The sequence below is a fragment of the Cucurbita moschata genome, unplaced genomic scaffold (assembly GCF_002738365.1).
Source record: "Cucurbita moschata cultivar Rifu unplaced genomic scaffold, Cmos_1.0 Cmo_Scf00005, whole genome shotgun sequence".
Lineage (NCBI taxonomy): Eukaryota > Viridiplantae > Streptophyta > Magnoliopsida > Cucurbitales > Cucurbitaceae > Cucurbita > Cucurbita moschata.
Window position 1 is genome coordinate 5986893 of NW_019268521.1, and position 16701 is coordinate 6003593.

General features: G+C 44.1%; 3 protein-coding genes across 6 annotated transcripts; 2 read left to right on the plus strand and 1 right to left on the minus strand.

Annotated features, from left to right (window-relative positions):
* Positions 1-483: 483 nt before the first annotated feature.
* LOC111442931 (alpha-amylase) lies at positions 484-2262 on the plus strand (the record flags this gene model as incomplete). Its single annotated transcript, XM_023080490.1, has 4 exons — positions 484-645; positions 731-860; positions 935-1740; positions 1839-2262. Coding segments are annotated over 4 exons (1353 nt in total), but the record flags the coding sequence as incomplete, so codon positions are not given.
* A 315-nt stretch (positions 2263-2577) lies between these two features.
* Positions 2578-11085, plus strand: LOC111443265 (protein CYPRO4-like). Its single transcript, XM_023081016.1, has 2 exons — positions 2578-4499; positions 10526-11085. Exons 1-2 carry the CDS (start codon positions 2841-2843, stop codon positions 10811-10813), a joined length of 1947 nt encoding a protein of 648 aa, XP_022936784.1. The 5' UTR covers positions 2578-2840; the 3' UTR covers positions 10814-11085.
* Positions 11086-11232: 147 nt separating this feature from the next.
* Positions 11233-16701, minus strand: LOC111443264 (protein WEAK CHLOROPLAST MOVEMENT UNDER BLUE LIGHT 1-like). 4 transcript variants are annotated; one of them, XM_023081014.1, is made up of 4 exons: positions 16665-16701; positions 16183-16291; positions 13962-14926; positions 11233-13312 (listed from the first exon to the last, which is right to left on the minus strand). In XM_023081014.1, the coding sequence occupies exons 3-4, from the start codon at positions 14880-14882 to the stop codon at positions 11468-11470; spliced, it is 2766 nt and encodes a 921-aa protein (XP_022936782.1). In that variant the 5' UTR covers positions 14883-14926; positions 16183-16291; positions 16665-16701; the 3' UTR covers positions 11233-11467. The 4 variants fall into 4 exon arrangements, with proteins under 4 accessions (XP_022936782.1, XP_022936781.1, XP_022936783.1 ...); XM_023081013.1 differs by lacking the exon at positions 16665-16701 and adding an exon at positions 16396-16637; XM_023081015.1 differs by lacking the exon at positions 16183-16291.

A 16701-nucleotide genomic window follows, 5' to 3' on the forward strand; every position in this document is an offset into this window, starting at 1 on the left:
TTAGGCAAATGCAAAATGACAATACCAAAGTCTCAACAAATTTCCTCCCCCATTATCTTTAGGCAAATACAAAATGACAAAGATCCTCCCCATTATCTTTAGGCAAATATAAAATGACAAGGACACCACATCTACAAATAATGCTAGACAAGTCTTTATTATAGGCATAGCAACAATAATTTTTATAACCAAATAAATGAGAATATATCAATGTTATATACTAAATAGACATAGCAATAATAATTTTCATAACTAAATAAAAGAGTATATATGAACGTACACTAAATAAGAGTTAATAAATGAGAATATGACTGAATTAAATGAAAATTATGAACCAAAATAAATAAGAATATAAAAGGGTTATAACTACAGGAGAGTTTTAATAAAAAATAAAGGAGAATAGTAACCGTCGAACTGATTAACTTACAATACTAAGCATACAAGAAACGCACAAGCGACCGTTGTTCTTGAGCAGCGTTGTAACGACTTGTGACACCAAACGCGCAAACGAAGCTTATAAATGCAGAATTCCCACAGCACATTTCCCCCAACACAATGGGTTTCCTAGCTTCTCTGTGCTTCCTCTGCTACCTCTCTGTTTTCCTCTTCCCATCCCCCTCCTTTTCTTCTACCTTACTGTTTCAGGTACGCATATTCATCAACCAATATTTGCAATTATCATGTAAGACTCACTTTTAAAAAGCTTGAAATTGATGGTGTAATGAAACAGGGCTTCAACTGGGAATCGAGTAGCAAAGGAGGATGGTACAACTCACTGAACAACATAATTCCTGACCTGGTACATGCTAAAGTTACTCATGTCTGGCTTCCTCCACCCTCCCAATCAGCTTCTCCACAAGGCAAGCCTTCTTCCTCTGTTGCCTTTCACTTGAAATCTAAATTTGTATTGCTCAAACCCAAAACCCTCTTACAGGATACTTACCCGGAAGGCTATATGATCTGAATGCATCCAAATACGGAACCCAGAATGAACTCAAGTCCCTCATCGCCGCCCTCCACAATAATGGAATCAAAGCCGTAGCCGACATAGTGATCAACCACAGAACAGCAGATAAACAGGACGAGAGAGGAATTTGGTGCATTTTTGAGGGGGGAACTCCAGATAGCCGCCTTGATTGGGGCCCTTCCTTCATTTGCAGCGATGACACTGAATATTCCGACGGAAAGGGCAATCCAGACAGTGGGGAACCCTATTCAGCAGCACCTGATATCGACCATCTCAACCCACAGGTTCAGAATGAATTATCAGAATGGATGAGATGGTTGAAAACAGAAATAGGGTTCGATGGATGGAGATTCGACTTTGTAAAGGGCTATGCACCAAAAATTACAAAACTCTACATGGATCAAACCTCGCCAGATTTTGCAGTCGGTGAGAAATGGGATTCACTTTCATCTGGACCGGACGGGAAGCCCGACCCAAACCAAGACGGACATCGCGAAGCTCTTGCAAACTGGGTTAGGGATTCGGGCGATACTGTCACAGCGTTTGATTTCACAACCAAAGGTATTCTTCAAGCTGCCGTTCAGGGGGAGCTATGGAGGTTGAAGGATTCTAACGGGAAGCCGCCGGGATTCATCGGAATCAAGCCGGAAAGTGCCGTAACCTTCATCGACAACCACGACACTGGTTCGACGCAAAAACTCTGGCCGTTCCCTTCCGATAAAGTGATTCAGGGATATGCATACATTCTCACGCATCCTGGAACGCCCTCCATTGTAATCCATTCAACAATACGGTTTAGGTTTTTGAGTTTCGAAACTTAATTCCTGTAATTCACGTAGTGTAGGCTTGAACATTTGTTTGTTTGTTGCAGTTCTACGACCATTTCGTTGAATGGGGATTGAAGGAGGAGCTAATCAAATTGAGCGCAATCAGGGCAAGGAATGGGATTGGGGAAAGGAGCACGGTGAATATTATGGCTTCTGACGGCGATCTATACGTTGCTGGCATTGATGGGAAAATTATAATGAAGATCGGACCGAACACCAATCTTGGAAATCTGGTTCCGTCGGATTATGAGCTTGCCGCTTCTGGAATGCAGTATGCTGTCTGGGAGAAAAAGAAATGAATCCTTGAATATCCGCCATTGATGAAATAATTCCCATCTAGAGCTCCATTTCCGTTTTCAGAAAAGTTTCGGAGAAGATCATCTATAACTTTCATTTGATCTATCCACTCTTAAGAGTGTATTAAATTTCTGTTTTAAACTTGAAAAGATTAATGAAGTTAATATTTTATTACATAAGCTTCCTCGAATTCCCAATTCGTCCAATCCACTCGCCCAATAAAACACCACAGAACACTACTAACGCAGTTTATAATATGGGCCGACATTTGGGCCCAATGTAAAGCCCAATAAATGAAAGCCCACATTGATTCCACGAGTTTTCACCGGCTAAGCAAGCACGTAGATTTTCATTTCGGTAGTGATTTTAAAATTCCGGCTATAATTAATGAACGAAATTACAAGATGCCCTCAATCTTTTATTTTTCTCTTTATTTATTTATTTATTTTCTTCCTACCAAATTCTTGTTATTTTTTTACCGTAAATTGGATTTCACAATTTCACGGAGCTTTCAGATAAGCCCAAGGCAACCGGTTATTGGCGGTAACAAGTGACCGGTTTTGTCGTCTTTTTGAATAAGGAGCCCTAGAAAGGATCACTACAGACCGAAACGTTCCAGATTTTCAAATTTCCAAATTTCCAAATTGGCGCCTCCTCGTTTCTACGTCTCCATCTGCCCTCTGGATTCCGCATCATCCTCGATTTGATTCGATCTGCATTTCTGTAATTCAAACTCGAAGGTATTGATAATGGGAGCATCTCACAGTCGCGAGGGTTTGGAACTGTCGGATTCTGATCGTGAAGATGGAAACGAGGTAACGAATGAAGAGGAAGAATACGAGGATGTTGAAGAGGAGCACCAAAGATCTTCAGAACGACGACCGAAAACGCCATCGTCAGTGGACGAGGTCGACGCGAAACTCAGGGCTCTTAAGCTCAAGTACGGATCGTCTCAGAAGCCAAGCCTGAAGAATGCAGTGAAGCTTTATCTCCATATTAATGGCAATACTCCTAAGGCGAAGTGGGTTGTCTCCGAAAAACTCGCTTCTTACTCTTTTCTCAAGTCCTGCAGAACTGGTGAGTGTGGCAACGATGAGGAAGAGGAGGAAGATGACGATGAAGAGGAAGAGGAGGGAGGGCAAGATGACTCTTGGTGGTTTTTGAAGGTTGGATCGAAAATTAGAGTGAGAGTATCGTCTGAAATGCAATTGAAAACATTCGGAGACCAGCGCCGCGTGGACTTCGTCGCGCAGGGTGTCTGGGCATTGAAATTTTTCAGCAACGAAGATTATAAGATTTTTGTGGAAAAGTTTCAGGGGTGTTTATTCGAGAATACGTATGGTCTTGAGGCTACGGAGGTAAATAAAATGAAGGTTTATGGGAAGGACTTTATTGGTTGGGCGAACCCTCAAGCGGCGGATGATTCAATGTGGGAAGATGCGGAGGAGAGTTTCTCAAAAAGTCCGAATTCGGCTACGCCTGCCAGGGCAAACGATTTAATGGAGGAGTTTGAGGAAGCTGCTGATGGTGGGATTAAGAGTTTAGCTTTAGGGGCATTAGACAACAGTTTCTTGGTCGGTGATTCAGGAATTCAAGTCGTCAAGAACTTCTCTCATGGAATTCAGGGAAAGGGTATTTATGTGAATATTGATCATGGAAATCGGGGTCCTCGGGAAGGTGGTTCTAGTTTGGTCTACTCAACGCCGAAGAAGGCTCTTCTAATGAAGGCTGAGACCAATATGCTTTTGATGAGTCCAATGAACGAGGGGAAGCCTCATACTTCTGGACTTCATCAGCTTGACATTGAAACAGGGAAAGTTGTTACTGAGTGGAAGTTCGGGAAGGATGGGGTTGATATTTCAATGAGGGATATTACTAATGATTCTAAAGGTGCTCAGTTGGATCCGTCGGGTTCCACATTTTTGGGTTTGGATGACAACAGGCTTTGCAGATGGGATATGCGAGACAGGAAAGGAATGGTTCAAAATCTTGCTAATGCTAGTACTCCTGTCTTAAATTGGGCTCAAGGGCATCAGTTTTCTAGAGGCACCAACTTCCAGTGCTTTGCAACCACCGGCGATGGCTCAATCGTTGTTGGGTCGCTTGATGGAAAGATCAGGTTGTATTCTATCAATTCAATGAGACAAGCAAAAACAGCTTTTCCAGGCCTTGGTTCACCCATTACACATGTAGATGTTACCTATGACGGGCGGTGGATTTTGGGAACAACTAATTCCTATCTTATTCTTATTTGCACTCTCTTTACCGATAAGGATGGGAAAACGAAGACTGGATTTTCTGGTCGAATGGGGAATAGGATTTCAGCTCCAAGGTTGTTGAAACTGACTCCTCTGGATTCGCATTTGGCTGGAGCAGACAAGAAGTTTCGAAATGCTCAATTCTCATGGGTATGTTTGTTTCTCGTGTTCTCAATTGTTCCAACTCTTAATTTTCTTGACCTATATGCGTCGCATGTCCTCTTACTAGAACATACCCGTTTTAATGATTTTATCACTGTGATAGGGTTTTTTTTCTTTAATCTTTTGGGAATTTTTTTACATTTAAATATGCCATTGAAAATTCAACTCAACAAGCAGAAGGGTAGGAAGATGAACGTTTCATTCTCTAGCTGCTGCATGAAGGCATGAGCAATTACTAGTTCATCAGCTTGACATTGGAATTTAGTTTTGTTTGAACGTCATGCTGCATTTTGGAAAAGGCTTATTCAAATTTTTTTAATTATCAGCTTCAAAAACAATAACGCGTCACCATTTTTCTCTGTTTGTGTTTTTGTTCCTTTCATTTTTTGGGTCTTTTACTTTGTCCCCTGTTTGTTCTTCTTGATCAATAGGTTCTCCGTCTGTTTCTTCTTTGTTCATGCAATGTTGTCATACTTAACAAACGATATTTTTTGAGATCATAAATCTTCCATAGATCAATTGAAGAAAAGAAGATAAAGCCATATGAATCATTGCTAACATTTCATAATTTAAATAGCCAGAGATACATGAGCAATTTGTCTTAATACTAGTGGAATTGAGTATCACTGAAGCTGAAAAGCTATGACTGCTCATAGTGCAAAAACATATAGGCAATTGGAATTTAAAAGCCTATATAGATTACAATTAGCATTTGCATATAAATTTCCTTCCATATCAGGAGGACCTACTGTTGACTCTGGCAAATCGGATGTCGACGAAAAAATTGGCCGAAGGTTTCTTCGAAGGAAAAATTAGCGGAAGTAAAAGGAGAGAGAGAGAGAGATTCGCTGGTAATGCTGAAGACTCGATATCTTTATTTTACATCCGTTGAATGGTTTAAATAATAAATCTAATTACAAAAATAGAAAAACTAAATATACAAAAATAGAATAAGTGGACGAAGACTCCGCCACTCTGCCAAAACAATGGCCCCTAGAATCACGCTCCTCCATTCGCGTGAACTCATATGTTTTGACAAACCTAACTAAATAAGGCAGAGCTTTTATTTAACAATCTCCTCCTAAAAGCTGTACCTTATTATTTGAACTCCGATCTTTGAGCGTAGTTCTTCAAATTTCACCCGCGCCAGGGATTTGGTGAAAATGTCTCCAAGTTGTTCCTCTGTTCGGATGAAATCAATTTTGATGAGCCCTCGATCTGCACATTCTCGAATGTAGTGGAATCTGGTTTCTATGTGCTTGCTCCGGTCGTGCAAAACTGGATTTTTGATCAGGGAGATCGTAGCTTTGTTGTCTACGTATAGCATTGGTGAATCGCTTTCTCTCCCGATGAGTTCTTCCATTAGTCGTGCAAGCCAGATCCCTTGAGTTGCTGCCATCGAAGCGGCGATGTATTCTGCTTCGCAGGAAGACAAAGCAACTACCTTCTGTTTTGTTGATTGCCAGCAGATCGCGCCGCCTGAGAGAAAGTAGATCATTCCGCTGGTGCTCTTACGATCATCAACGTCACCGGCCATGTCACTATCGCTGTAGCCGACCAGTTTGAGTTTCTCCTTTTCGCTCCCAGCGCAGTATCTTACGCCCCAGCCTCTGGTTCCGGCTACATAGCGCAGGATGCGCTTGACAGCCACTAGATGCTCCTCCCTAGGTGCTTCCATAAACCTGCTCACATATCCAACAGAATAAGCAAGATCAGGACGAGAGTTTACCAGATAGCGCAGACTCCCGACAATGCTGCGGTAATTGGTGGAGTCGACTGTCGTCGTAGTGCCGGCCTTCCTTAGTTGAAGTCGGGCCTCCATTGGCGTCCTGGTAGGATTACTGTCCACAAGCCCAGTTGTGTCCAGCAGCTTCCTCGCGTATGCACTTTGGCAGATGGAGATGCCGGAAGAGTTCTGTTGCACTTCGATGCCGAGGTAGTAGCTGAGCACACCGAGATCGCTCATCTCGAAGTTTTTCGACATCTCCTTCTTGAACCTTCCGAGGACTCCCACGTCGCCTCCAGTGATTATGAGGTCGTCGACGTACACTCCCACGATCAGTCGCTTTTTGCCGTGGCCGTACGTGTACATGCCATGCTCAGAGGCACAACGTTTGAAATTCAGTGACAGTAGGGTACTGTCGAGCTTCGCGTTCCAGGCTCGTGGGGCTTGTCGAAGCCCGTAGAGTGCTTTGTGCAGGCGCAGTACCTTATTAGGGTTGTCGTTATCCAGGAAGCCAGGTGGTTGTCGAACATAGACGGTCTCCTTCAACTCTCCGTTAAGGAAAGCAGACTTTACGTCCATATGGTGAACCTCCCAAGAGTGATGTGCTGCAATTGCCAGCAGGAAACGAACGGATTCTAACCTTGCTACTGGCGCAAATACCTCTTCGAAATCCACTCCTTGCTTCTGGACGTAGCCCTTCGCCACCAGACGAGCCTTGTGCTTCACAACTTCTCCTTTTTCGTTGCGCTTCAGTTTGAAGACCCATTTGAGCCCTATGGCTCGGTGTCCCGGTGGCATATCCTCCAGACTCCACGTCTGGTTCTCAGTGATGGATGTCATCTCCTCCTGCATTGCCTTCCGCCAGCACGGGTTCTTTTCTGCTTCGGCGAAGGTGTTTGGTTCATCTGCACTGACGGCATGTAGTTCGGCCACTTCCTCGAGCTCGCGCGCTGCTAGTCCAGGTGGTTCACCTCCTCCCACTAGGTCATCCATCCTCCGGTACCTAGCCTCCAGATCAGTATCGTGATCGGCATCCAGCGTCGAATCCGCAGTCCGTGGTGTTGCGAATTCCACTGGTTCAGGTGGTGCACCTGCTGGCGGCGGTGACGTCTCCTGATGCTGGGCTCCTCCTTCTTCAGGCTCGGTGACGAGGTACTCCACCGTGAATTGATTTGGATTACGGTCTGTCTCGATCACGTCATTCCACTGCCAGAAGGTGCTTTCGTCGAAGACGACGTCGCGAGACACGTGAGCTCGCCCCCCCACAGGATCATAGAGTCTGTACGCCTTGCTCCCGGGTTCGTAGCCGATGAAGACGACCTTCAGCCCCCTGGGATCGAGCTTGGCGAGATGAGGACGTGTTACCTTCATGTATGCGACGCAGCCGAACACGCGAAAATGATGTACTGTTGGTTTTTTGTTGTACCAGGCTTCATATGGCGTCTTCCCGTCGAGGCTTCGGGTTGGTGACCGATTGAGGAGATAAACAGCCGTCATTACTGCCTCTCCCCAGAATCTCCCAGGCATCCCGGCCGTCACCAACAATGACCTCGCTGTCCCGACAATGGTCTGATTTCGGCGCTCTACCACTCCGTTCTGTTGGGGGGAGTAGGGCGCCGTTAGGTGCCGTTGTATGCCGATCTCGTCGCAGTACTTATTGAAACTTGCCGAGGTGAATTCTCCGCCTCGGTCTGTGCGCAGCACTCGCATCTTCTTCTCACATTCGGCCTCCGCTCGCGCTTTAATGCGCTTAATCGCCTCTGCCGCCTCACTTTTCGCTTGCAGCAGAGTCAGCCACATGAAGCGGCTTTTGTCATCGACTAACAGGAGGAAGAGACTCTTACCGCCTGGGGTCGCCGGCTTGATGGGCCCGCAAATATCGCCGTGTACAAGCTCCAATGGCTCATCGGCTCGGTAGGCTGTTCGAGACGGAAAGGGTGTGCGCCTCTGTTTGCCTATGAAGCACCCGTCGCACAGCTTGTTCACGCCTTTGATTTCTGGCAAGCCGTGCACCAACTCCTTCTTCTGTAGCTTTTCTAGGGCAGGAAAGTTTAAGTGTCCGTACCTTGCGTGCCACCTCCAAGATACCTCTTCGGTCTTGGCCGAGAGGCTAACGGGTTGGTCTATCTCTAACTCCAGGATGTAAAGACGGTTTGTGGTGCGCCTTGCCTGCGTGAGCAGCCGTCGTTGATTATCGCAGATTTTCAGTAGTCCGCGCTCGATGGAAATGAAGCAGCCTGTCTCATCGAGCTGACCCAGGCTCACAAGGTTAGCCTTGAGCCTCGGGATGAAGTAGACGTCGGTCAGCTTGCGATGCTCGCCTCCCTTACTGACGAACAGGATGGTGCCGCGCCCTTCGATCTCGACGACGGAGCCGTCGCCGAATTTCACCGTCCCACGGATCCCCGAGTCGAGCTCGGAGAACGCAGATCTAGCCCCGGTCATATGGTTTGTTGCCCCTGTGTCAAGGATCCATTGCTGGTGCTCGTGTTGCTCGTCCCTTTCGCCGATCTGAGCGAACACTCGCTCCTCCTCCAGTTGAATTGGCTCCCCAGTTGGTGCCAGCTTTGCTACGCCCAACTGGAGCTCTTTCTTGGGTTCAACATCGTCGTCGGATTTGGAATCGAAATTGGGGACGCATGCGGTTACCATGAAGAGAGCTGGCTCGTCCTCCTCGGATTGAGCCACATGGGCCTGGGCCTTTTCGGCCTTCTCCTTATTCCTCAGCTTGCTCCAGCAATTTCTGCTCAGGTGTCCTCTCTTCCCACAGTTCGAGCATTGGATCGGCCTGCCATTGGTCGACTCCTTCTTTTGATTCCCATCTTTCCCGCGCGTGCGCCCGTGGGACATCCATGGCTTCTTACCGCCTTTGCGGCTGGAGGAGGACCCGTTGCTCTCGCCGGTGTTGTCGCGGAGCTTTAGGCGTGCAAGCCATTCCTCCTCCGTGAGGAGTAGACGGCCCTCCTTGTCAAGGACTGAAGTGATATTCTTCTTCCGCTGCTCGACGTTACGTAGTCTTCCGGTCACCTCTTCCACTGTTAGGTCGTTCACGTCAAGCAATGTCTCGATTGAAATCGCGACTTGCTCGAGGTGATCGGGAACGACCTGCAACATCTTCTTCACGATTTCTGTCTCGCTGATGCCACCACCGAGGGTGGTGATGCTGTTGGCGAGCCCCGTGATCCGCATTGAAAAATCATCGACGGATTCGCCGTCCTTAAAGCGAATCTCTGAGAGCTCCTTCCGAAGTTGCTCGATGTTGGATTCCCGCACTCGCTGTACACCGACCCGACGGGATTTGATTCCCTCCCAGGCCGATTGTGCGGTGCGCTTGGTGGAAAGAGAAGCCAGCATCTCTGGGGGCACAGATCGTAATATGGCGGCGAACGCCAGCCGATCCTCCCGGTACTCGATTGTTTCTCCTTCCTCTGGCTCGACAGCGTGCCATAACCCTTGCGCCTGTAGGTTAACGCGCATCAACAAGGCCCACTCGTTGTAGTTGGACCTTGTCAACATCGGGTACTGAACGACGGCGGTCGTTGTCTCTCTGATCACTCGCTCAACAACTACTCGACGCCCGTCATCACGATGTCGGCCACGGCCTCTTCGTGGTGGTGATGGAGATGCCGGCACTTGGCGGCGTGGAGGAGTGAGCGAGCCTGCTTGAGATGGGCCCCACGATGTATTTATTTTTGCGCTTTGCATTTTCTTCTACTCGAACCTAAGACCTGTGTGTTATTAGGTCGACGCTCTAACCACTTGAGCTATTCAACTTGATTGTTGATAGGTTGGCTCTTCTGTGATGGTATACTACCGATCGCTTCAACCAGGCTCTGATACCACTTGTTGACTCTGGCAAATCGGATGTCGACGAAAAAATTGGCCGAAGGTTTCTTCGAAGGAAAAATTAGCGGAAGTAAAAGGAGAGAGAGAGAGATTCGCTGGTAATGCTGAAGACTCGATATCTTTATCTTACATCCGTTGAATGGTTTAAATAATAAATCTAATTACAAAAATAGAAAAACTAAATATACAAAAATAGAATAAGTGGACGAAGACTCCGCCACTCTGCCAAAACAATGGCCCCTAGAATCACGCTCCTCCATTCGCGTGAACTCATATGTTTTGACAAACCTAACTAAATAAGGCAGAGCTTTTATTTAACACCTACAACCAGGCTATGTTAGGCTCATTGGTTTATCTTGTCATGTGTTTTATTATCTCAAACCGTCGTCTCCAAATAATGTTCTGTACAGATTTTAGATTATCATTATTACTATTATTGTAGGTCACTGAGGATGGGAAGCAGGAGCGCCATTTGGTTGCGACAGTGGGCAAATTCAGTGTGATATGGAACTTCCAACAAGTAAAAAACGGGACACACGACTGCTACCGCCATCAAGAGGGCCTAAAGAGCTGTTACTGCTACAAGATCGTTCTTAAAGATGACTCCATCATTGATAGTCGTTTCATGCACGACAAATTTGCAGTGACCGATTCGCCCGAGGCTCCATTGGTGATCGCAACGCCCATGAAAGTTAGTTCCTTCAGTATATCCAGCAGGTTAAGAGGCTGAGATTCAGTACCAGCCAGCATATATCCTCCGCTACAGGCTTTTGTTCTTCTGATGCAGTTATAGCTGCCTCTTTCCAAGTGGCATGTAAGGTTTAAAACCTTATATATTATAGATACCTTGGGTAGTTTTAAACATCTATTAATGAATTCTCTAAATGTATTTGTAATTGTATTCTATTTTAAGCTCTTTGATGCCCCGTGGTAGATTTTCTTTATCAATTGCGATTGAGAAAGCAATTATTCTAATATCGACCTCAATTTTTATTCCTTGTACAGGCTTTGGATTTTTTTCATCCACTCTGATAGCACTTGTATTTAGTTGGTCCAACTTTTAAAGATTTTGCATCTAATCCACACTCTGATAGCACAAACCTTCAGGCTTTTTTTTTTACACGACAATGTTACGAACAGCCTATCATCCAAGAATCAAACTGTAGAAACTTATTCATCTTTGAATCCCATCGGCAGCAGATGGCAGGGTTTTTGGTCGCACGAATACCCCTTTTTATCATACAATAAAAGAATTAACCACCATAATGTACAATCTCGCAATTCTTCCAACTCAGCGCTTATAATCTCCTCATGAGAAAAACCAACTCGAAAGGAGAGGTGAAAATATCAACAGTGTAAATAAGATGGCTGTACCCGAAACGACTTATGACTTGTTTGATTGCGTCTTTTTTCTGGCCAGAAACATGAGAATTCGAGGAAAAAATGACTTCTTCTTTTTCTTTGGGGCCTTGGCTTCTGATAACGAATCCAATGCTCTATAACTGCTTACTTGCATATTTTCCTTGGGGCTTGTTGAAATAGAGGGATCAGCAAGAGCATCAGATGTCGAATTGGATGGTTCATTCTTCCCCTCAAAACTCGCCCTTGGACTGCGAATCGGGTTCATTAATCCAATGCTAGAGTCACCAGCTTTCCTTTGTTGTTCGTGCTCGGCTCTCCATTTTCGCAACTCCTGTTCTACAACCAACTTTCCTTCCTTGGCTTTCTCAGCCCTTTCCATTGCAATTTTTAGTGCTTCCTTTCTGGTAGCCATCTCCTGCGTTACTTCTTCCAGCTTTTCCAAGCTTTTCGACTCTGATTCCTTGGCTACCTCAATTTCAGACAGTGCAGCTGCCACTCTGAGTTGGGCTTGTTCCTCTGCGTCCTGAGCACACCTGCTAAGCTCATAATACTCCTCTACTGAGAGTGTAACTCCTGCGGAAGAGTCCGCATTGTTGGTTTCTCTAGCTGATTCGCTCTCTAGTAATGCCTTGATTGCTGCCAACGCCAATTTTTCTGAAGCCTTTGCAGCCTCAATCTCTTTCTGGGCAGCAAGCAATCTACTCTCCATAGTACTAGCTCCAGCCTTTGCTTGCTCTGCTTCCTCTTTTGTTTTGCGCAGCTCCTCACGAGCCACCTCAGACACTGATTTGGCCTGATCGGCTTCTTGTGCAGCTTGCTGTAAGTTTTTAGGAAGCTCCACTATCATTTCCCTGGCCTCTTTTTCCTTCATTTGAACTTCAGCTATTTCTGACCTAGTTCTTTCCACTTCAGCTTCAAGTGATGCAACTGCGATAGATGCCATTCCTTCTCTTTGCCTCAAGGTGGCTAGAGCAGATTTCTCACTCTCAAGCTCTGTTTTCAATGATGTTGCGGCCACCTTCAGACAGTTTATTTCAGAAGTTGCTTTCTCGATGTCGAGTTTCACTTCCTCAAGTTGCTGTCTCGATGAAGCAAGAGCTGCTTGTATATCCATATGTGTTTTCTTTCCAGGATCCTCCGGCTCCTCTTCAAGTTTTGATCTCATATAATCTGCTAATGCAACTTTTAAATTTATTAGCAAATCTGAGGCAGTGTCCAGTTTTGATTTCAGATCCTTTTCCGAACTAATTTTCTGATTAAGACTCTCAAGCTCCTCTTCGGCCCGCCTCAACTCTTTCTCCCAGTTAAGAGAATCTTGCTCTTTGGCCATAGCTGCACCAACTCTTTGCTCCTCTGCCTCCAAATGAGTTGCATGCGCAGACTCTAATGCCTCCTTGCAGGTCATAAGCTCAATAGTTAGATCTTCCACTGCCTTCTCAACATCCTTGGATGTAGCAACAGCATCTTCTGCTTTAGCTATTGCTGCGTTCTTTTCTGGGACCAAAGAAGCAAACTCTCTGCAAAGTGCTTCCAACTCCTCTTTAACAGATTTAAGCTCTGTAACTGCAGCTATGTGCCTGGCTTTAGCAACCTCAAGCTGCACCTTGGCTGCTACACTAGACTCTTCAGCAATGCCTTGCTCCATTTCTTCAACCCTGAGTTTCGCAAGTTCAGAGTCTTGCCTGGCCTGACGCTCTTCTGTTTGTGCCCTCTCTAGATTAAGCTTCAGATCTTCTATCAGTCGCTTAGTGGTATCCAGCTCCTTTAGAACTTTCTTTTTTTCGTCTTCAGCAGCCTCCGACAGTCTCCTGTATTCAGGAACCTCCTCGTGTAATTTCTCCAGTTCTTGCTCCACAAGTTTGCGTCTCTGCAACATTTAAAGATTTATCTATCAGCTATTTTGAAAAATCATTTGAATCTAGTCCGAGACATGAAGATGAACAGATGTGGACCTTGTGAGTTGAATGAAGATGAACAGTAGTGGGGATTAAAACCCAATCATATACAATCAAGTTGAATGCGTTTAACAGAACAAAATGTCCATCTATTTAAAATATTTTTCAATGACTCAAGAAGAATTGGAAATATAATTATGAAATGGTGGGGCGCACACTGTCACGAGCATCATGAAAGATAGCAAACAAACATTTCACTTCACACTTAAAACTCAGTCCCCAAATTACCAGCATCGTGTCTAGTCACAACTAAACTCCTAAAGTAACATTTCCACAGATATCGCATTTTTGAAGTAAGCTACTATTACCAGCACTCAGCAGCTTCAGATACTATAAGCATTAAGCCAATAACCAATGAGAAACACTCTGCGTTTTTTGCTCCTACGGGGACAAAACCACGACAAGCAAATTAATACCGTTTCTAATGATGCTCTAACAACAAAAGACACAGTTACTATATCCGTTCAGTCAACAATATTAAGAATGGCTAACCAACCCCAATGTATGTAAAGGGTGCCACAATAGAAGTGTAGTAAGGATCACAAAAGTAGTGTAGTATACCTCAACTGTTTGGATATGATGAGCTTTCCAATCAACAATCCCACCATACTTCGAAACAGCTTCTTTAACTGATTCAAATGGTGCAGCAGTATCAATAAGGCGCTTCTTAATATCACTTTGCTTCAAATCTTTTGGAGAATCAACAGATTCAGTTTTTCCACCGGGAACTCCCTCGCCCTCTGCAAGCCCATCTAATTGTACAACACCTTCATTCATTATAACCTCTGCCTCAGAAGAGAAAACAGATGGCATAATGACATCATTGACAGTAGCAGATTCACTATGGACTGGAGATTGTTCCTGAGGAAGTTTCTCAGGCATATCCTCAACTGAAGGGAAAACAGATGGTATCATGACCTCATTGGTAGCAGCAGAGTCACAATGGACTGGTGATTTTTCCTGAGGAAGTTTGACAGTCGTATCCTCAACTGAAGAGAAAACAGATGGCATAATGACATCATTATCAGAGTCATTATGGATTGTAGATTGTTCCTGACTACGTTTCTCTGGCATATCTTCTACGGACTGAGTTGTGGTGTCTTCCATAAAGGTATTTGGATTGTGTTCCTCGAATCTATCATCTGGAACTGTTGAACTCAGACCTGAATTATTGGATGCAATAAGTTTATCTTGCTTCATATTTGCATCACTAGAAGCATCTTCTATGGCTGGCAATATTGAATTTTCAGATATTTGATGTGGACTTTCAGATCGCACAGTTGCATCAACTGGGCTCGGAGAGCATTCAATTTTACCTTCCAATTTTCCATTAGCAACAGAATTTGAGAGAACTTGGCTCTGATCCAGAATTCCATTGTTAACTAGGTAGTTTGGATTTTCATCAGGAAAAAGACTACCATCTTGGGAAATTAACGAGGATTGTGAAGAAGATGTATGATCAGTTAACTTCACATCATCCATTGAACAGGGTTAACAAATAGTGCCAGATGATAACTGTAGTTGAACTGAAATCATATAAAGCACAAAGCACTCAAAATCGTAAGTACTCAATCCTGTATTGCAAAATTAACTAGACAGCAACTTAAGGAAACTACGTCATAAGCAAAATGTATTCGCCAAAGATAAATCAATGAACAAGAAGTAGCAGATTCACAAACCATTAACAATCAACATGATATATTCAAATAAAATAGGTCAAACGATGAAAGTGATAACAATTCTCAGCAGTTTTTTGTCTAGTGCTATGCCATTGTTTTATCATTTCATTTTGAACCATTTTCTGATTACTTTTAAAATTGAATTTGGCATTAGCTTACAGTTCAGGTAAAAAGAAAGCACTACTCATCAACTAGACTTCGAAGCAAAATGATTTTTCATTTGCAAATGTCACATACTGAACCGACCCAGATCCACCGCTAGCAGATATTGTACTCTTTGGGCTTTCCCTTTCGGGCTTCCCCTCAAGGTTTTAAAACGCGTCTGCTAGGGGAAGGTTTCCACACCCTTGTAAAAGGTGTTTTGTTCTCCTCCCCAGCCAATGTGGGACATCACACATACTAAGAAACATTAGTCACACGTAGTTATTGCCAGTGATTGGGCTACATCATAAAAGAAATGGGTAGCACATATGAATGAACATTCAGTATAAAGTTAAAGCAAGGCCTTATATGACTACAAGAAATAGATTCATAGAGCAGATCCATCAACATTTATTACCAAATGTCATATTTTTGCTCACAAATTCTTGTGGTTTAATAACATTAATATTCTCCATAAATATCACTGTACTTTTTCTTGACGAGACATATATATCATTCTACTGGAAACAATGACCCCAATATTTCCAATTCTAGCAAAAAGACCCATCTGAGCAATAGTTGTCAGTTCCAATTATAAATATGGAACATTCCCTAATACATTTATCCACAGCTATGCAACAGGTACACGATTTGGCATGCACCCAAGATTTAAGGTTAAAATTATTCAAAATTTTATCCATTTTGAGCTTCATGGCCGCGACTTTTATTCGATCCATGCGACGATAACAGGTTTGCTCGGGAATACATCCTAATTGACTGAATCGATCACTCTAAACCATGTAATTATTTCTGCTACACCAATGCGTTTCCCCGAAGACGTAGTAAATACTTCCCGTACACAAAAAGGATGCGCCGCTAGATCATTTGTAAAAAGTTTATAGGGCTCTCATGTTTCGATCCTACAAATTCTTAGCATTTAAACATACAGCCGATCACCAAACCTGGAAAATAATTAACGTCAACGTCTAGTCCAAATATCGGAAAAACCTCTTCTGCTTCCAAAAACGAGAAAACAGAGTAGTAATGAAGCGCTTCCGCATTCCATTCCGCCTACAGCAGCCGGATTCCAGAAAGGAAAGCAAAATAAGAAGCTCAAAGCAACTCACAGACCAATTGAATGACAGTACAACGAAAGGAAAAATTCAACATCATACTCCAATTGAATGACACCGAATAAGGAAAGAAAAATAGGAAAAAGCATTGAACGCGAAATCACACTCCTCTTGCACAGTGGCAGATACGAAAGACGCAGCGCATCGAAGATATCAAATAATACAAATCAACAGAAGCAAAAGCACCTAGGTAGAAGCTCGAACGAACTCACAAGTATCCAAGCAAAGGAAGCAGATTAAAGCAACAAAGTCCACAGAATCAAAACAAAAAACAAAAGAGGGAGAGTGAGAGAAGAAGCAGAGAAGCATACCGTGAGAAAGCAGCAGAGGAGGAGGAGGAGGGGGAGG

Excerpts from the sequence above, each read along its gene's own strand:
- LOC111443265 (XM_023081016.1), top strand. The coding sequence starts at position 2,841 with ATGGGAGCATCTCACAGTCGCGAGGGTTTGGAACTGTCGGATTCTGAT. Across the intron at positions 4,500-10,525 it reads GAAATGCTCAATTCTCATGG|GTCACTGAGGATGGGAAGCA; the intron begins GTATGTTTGTTT and ends CTATTATTGTAG.
- LOC111443264 (XM_023081015.1), bottom strand. The coding sequence starts at position 14,882 with ATGGATGATGTGAAGTTAACTGATCATACATCTTCTTCACAATCCTCG. Across the intron at positions 13,313-13,961 it reads ATCATATCCAAACAGTTGAG|AGACGCAAACTTGTGGAGCA; the intron begins GTATACTACACT and ends TAAATGTTGCAG.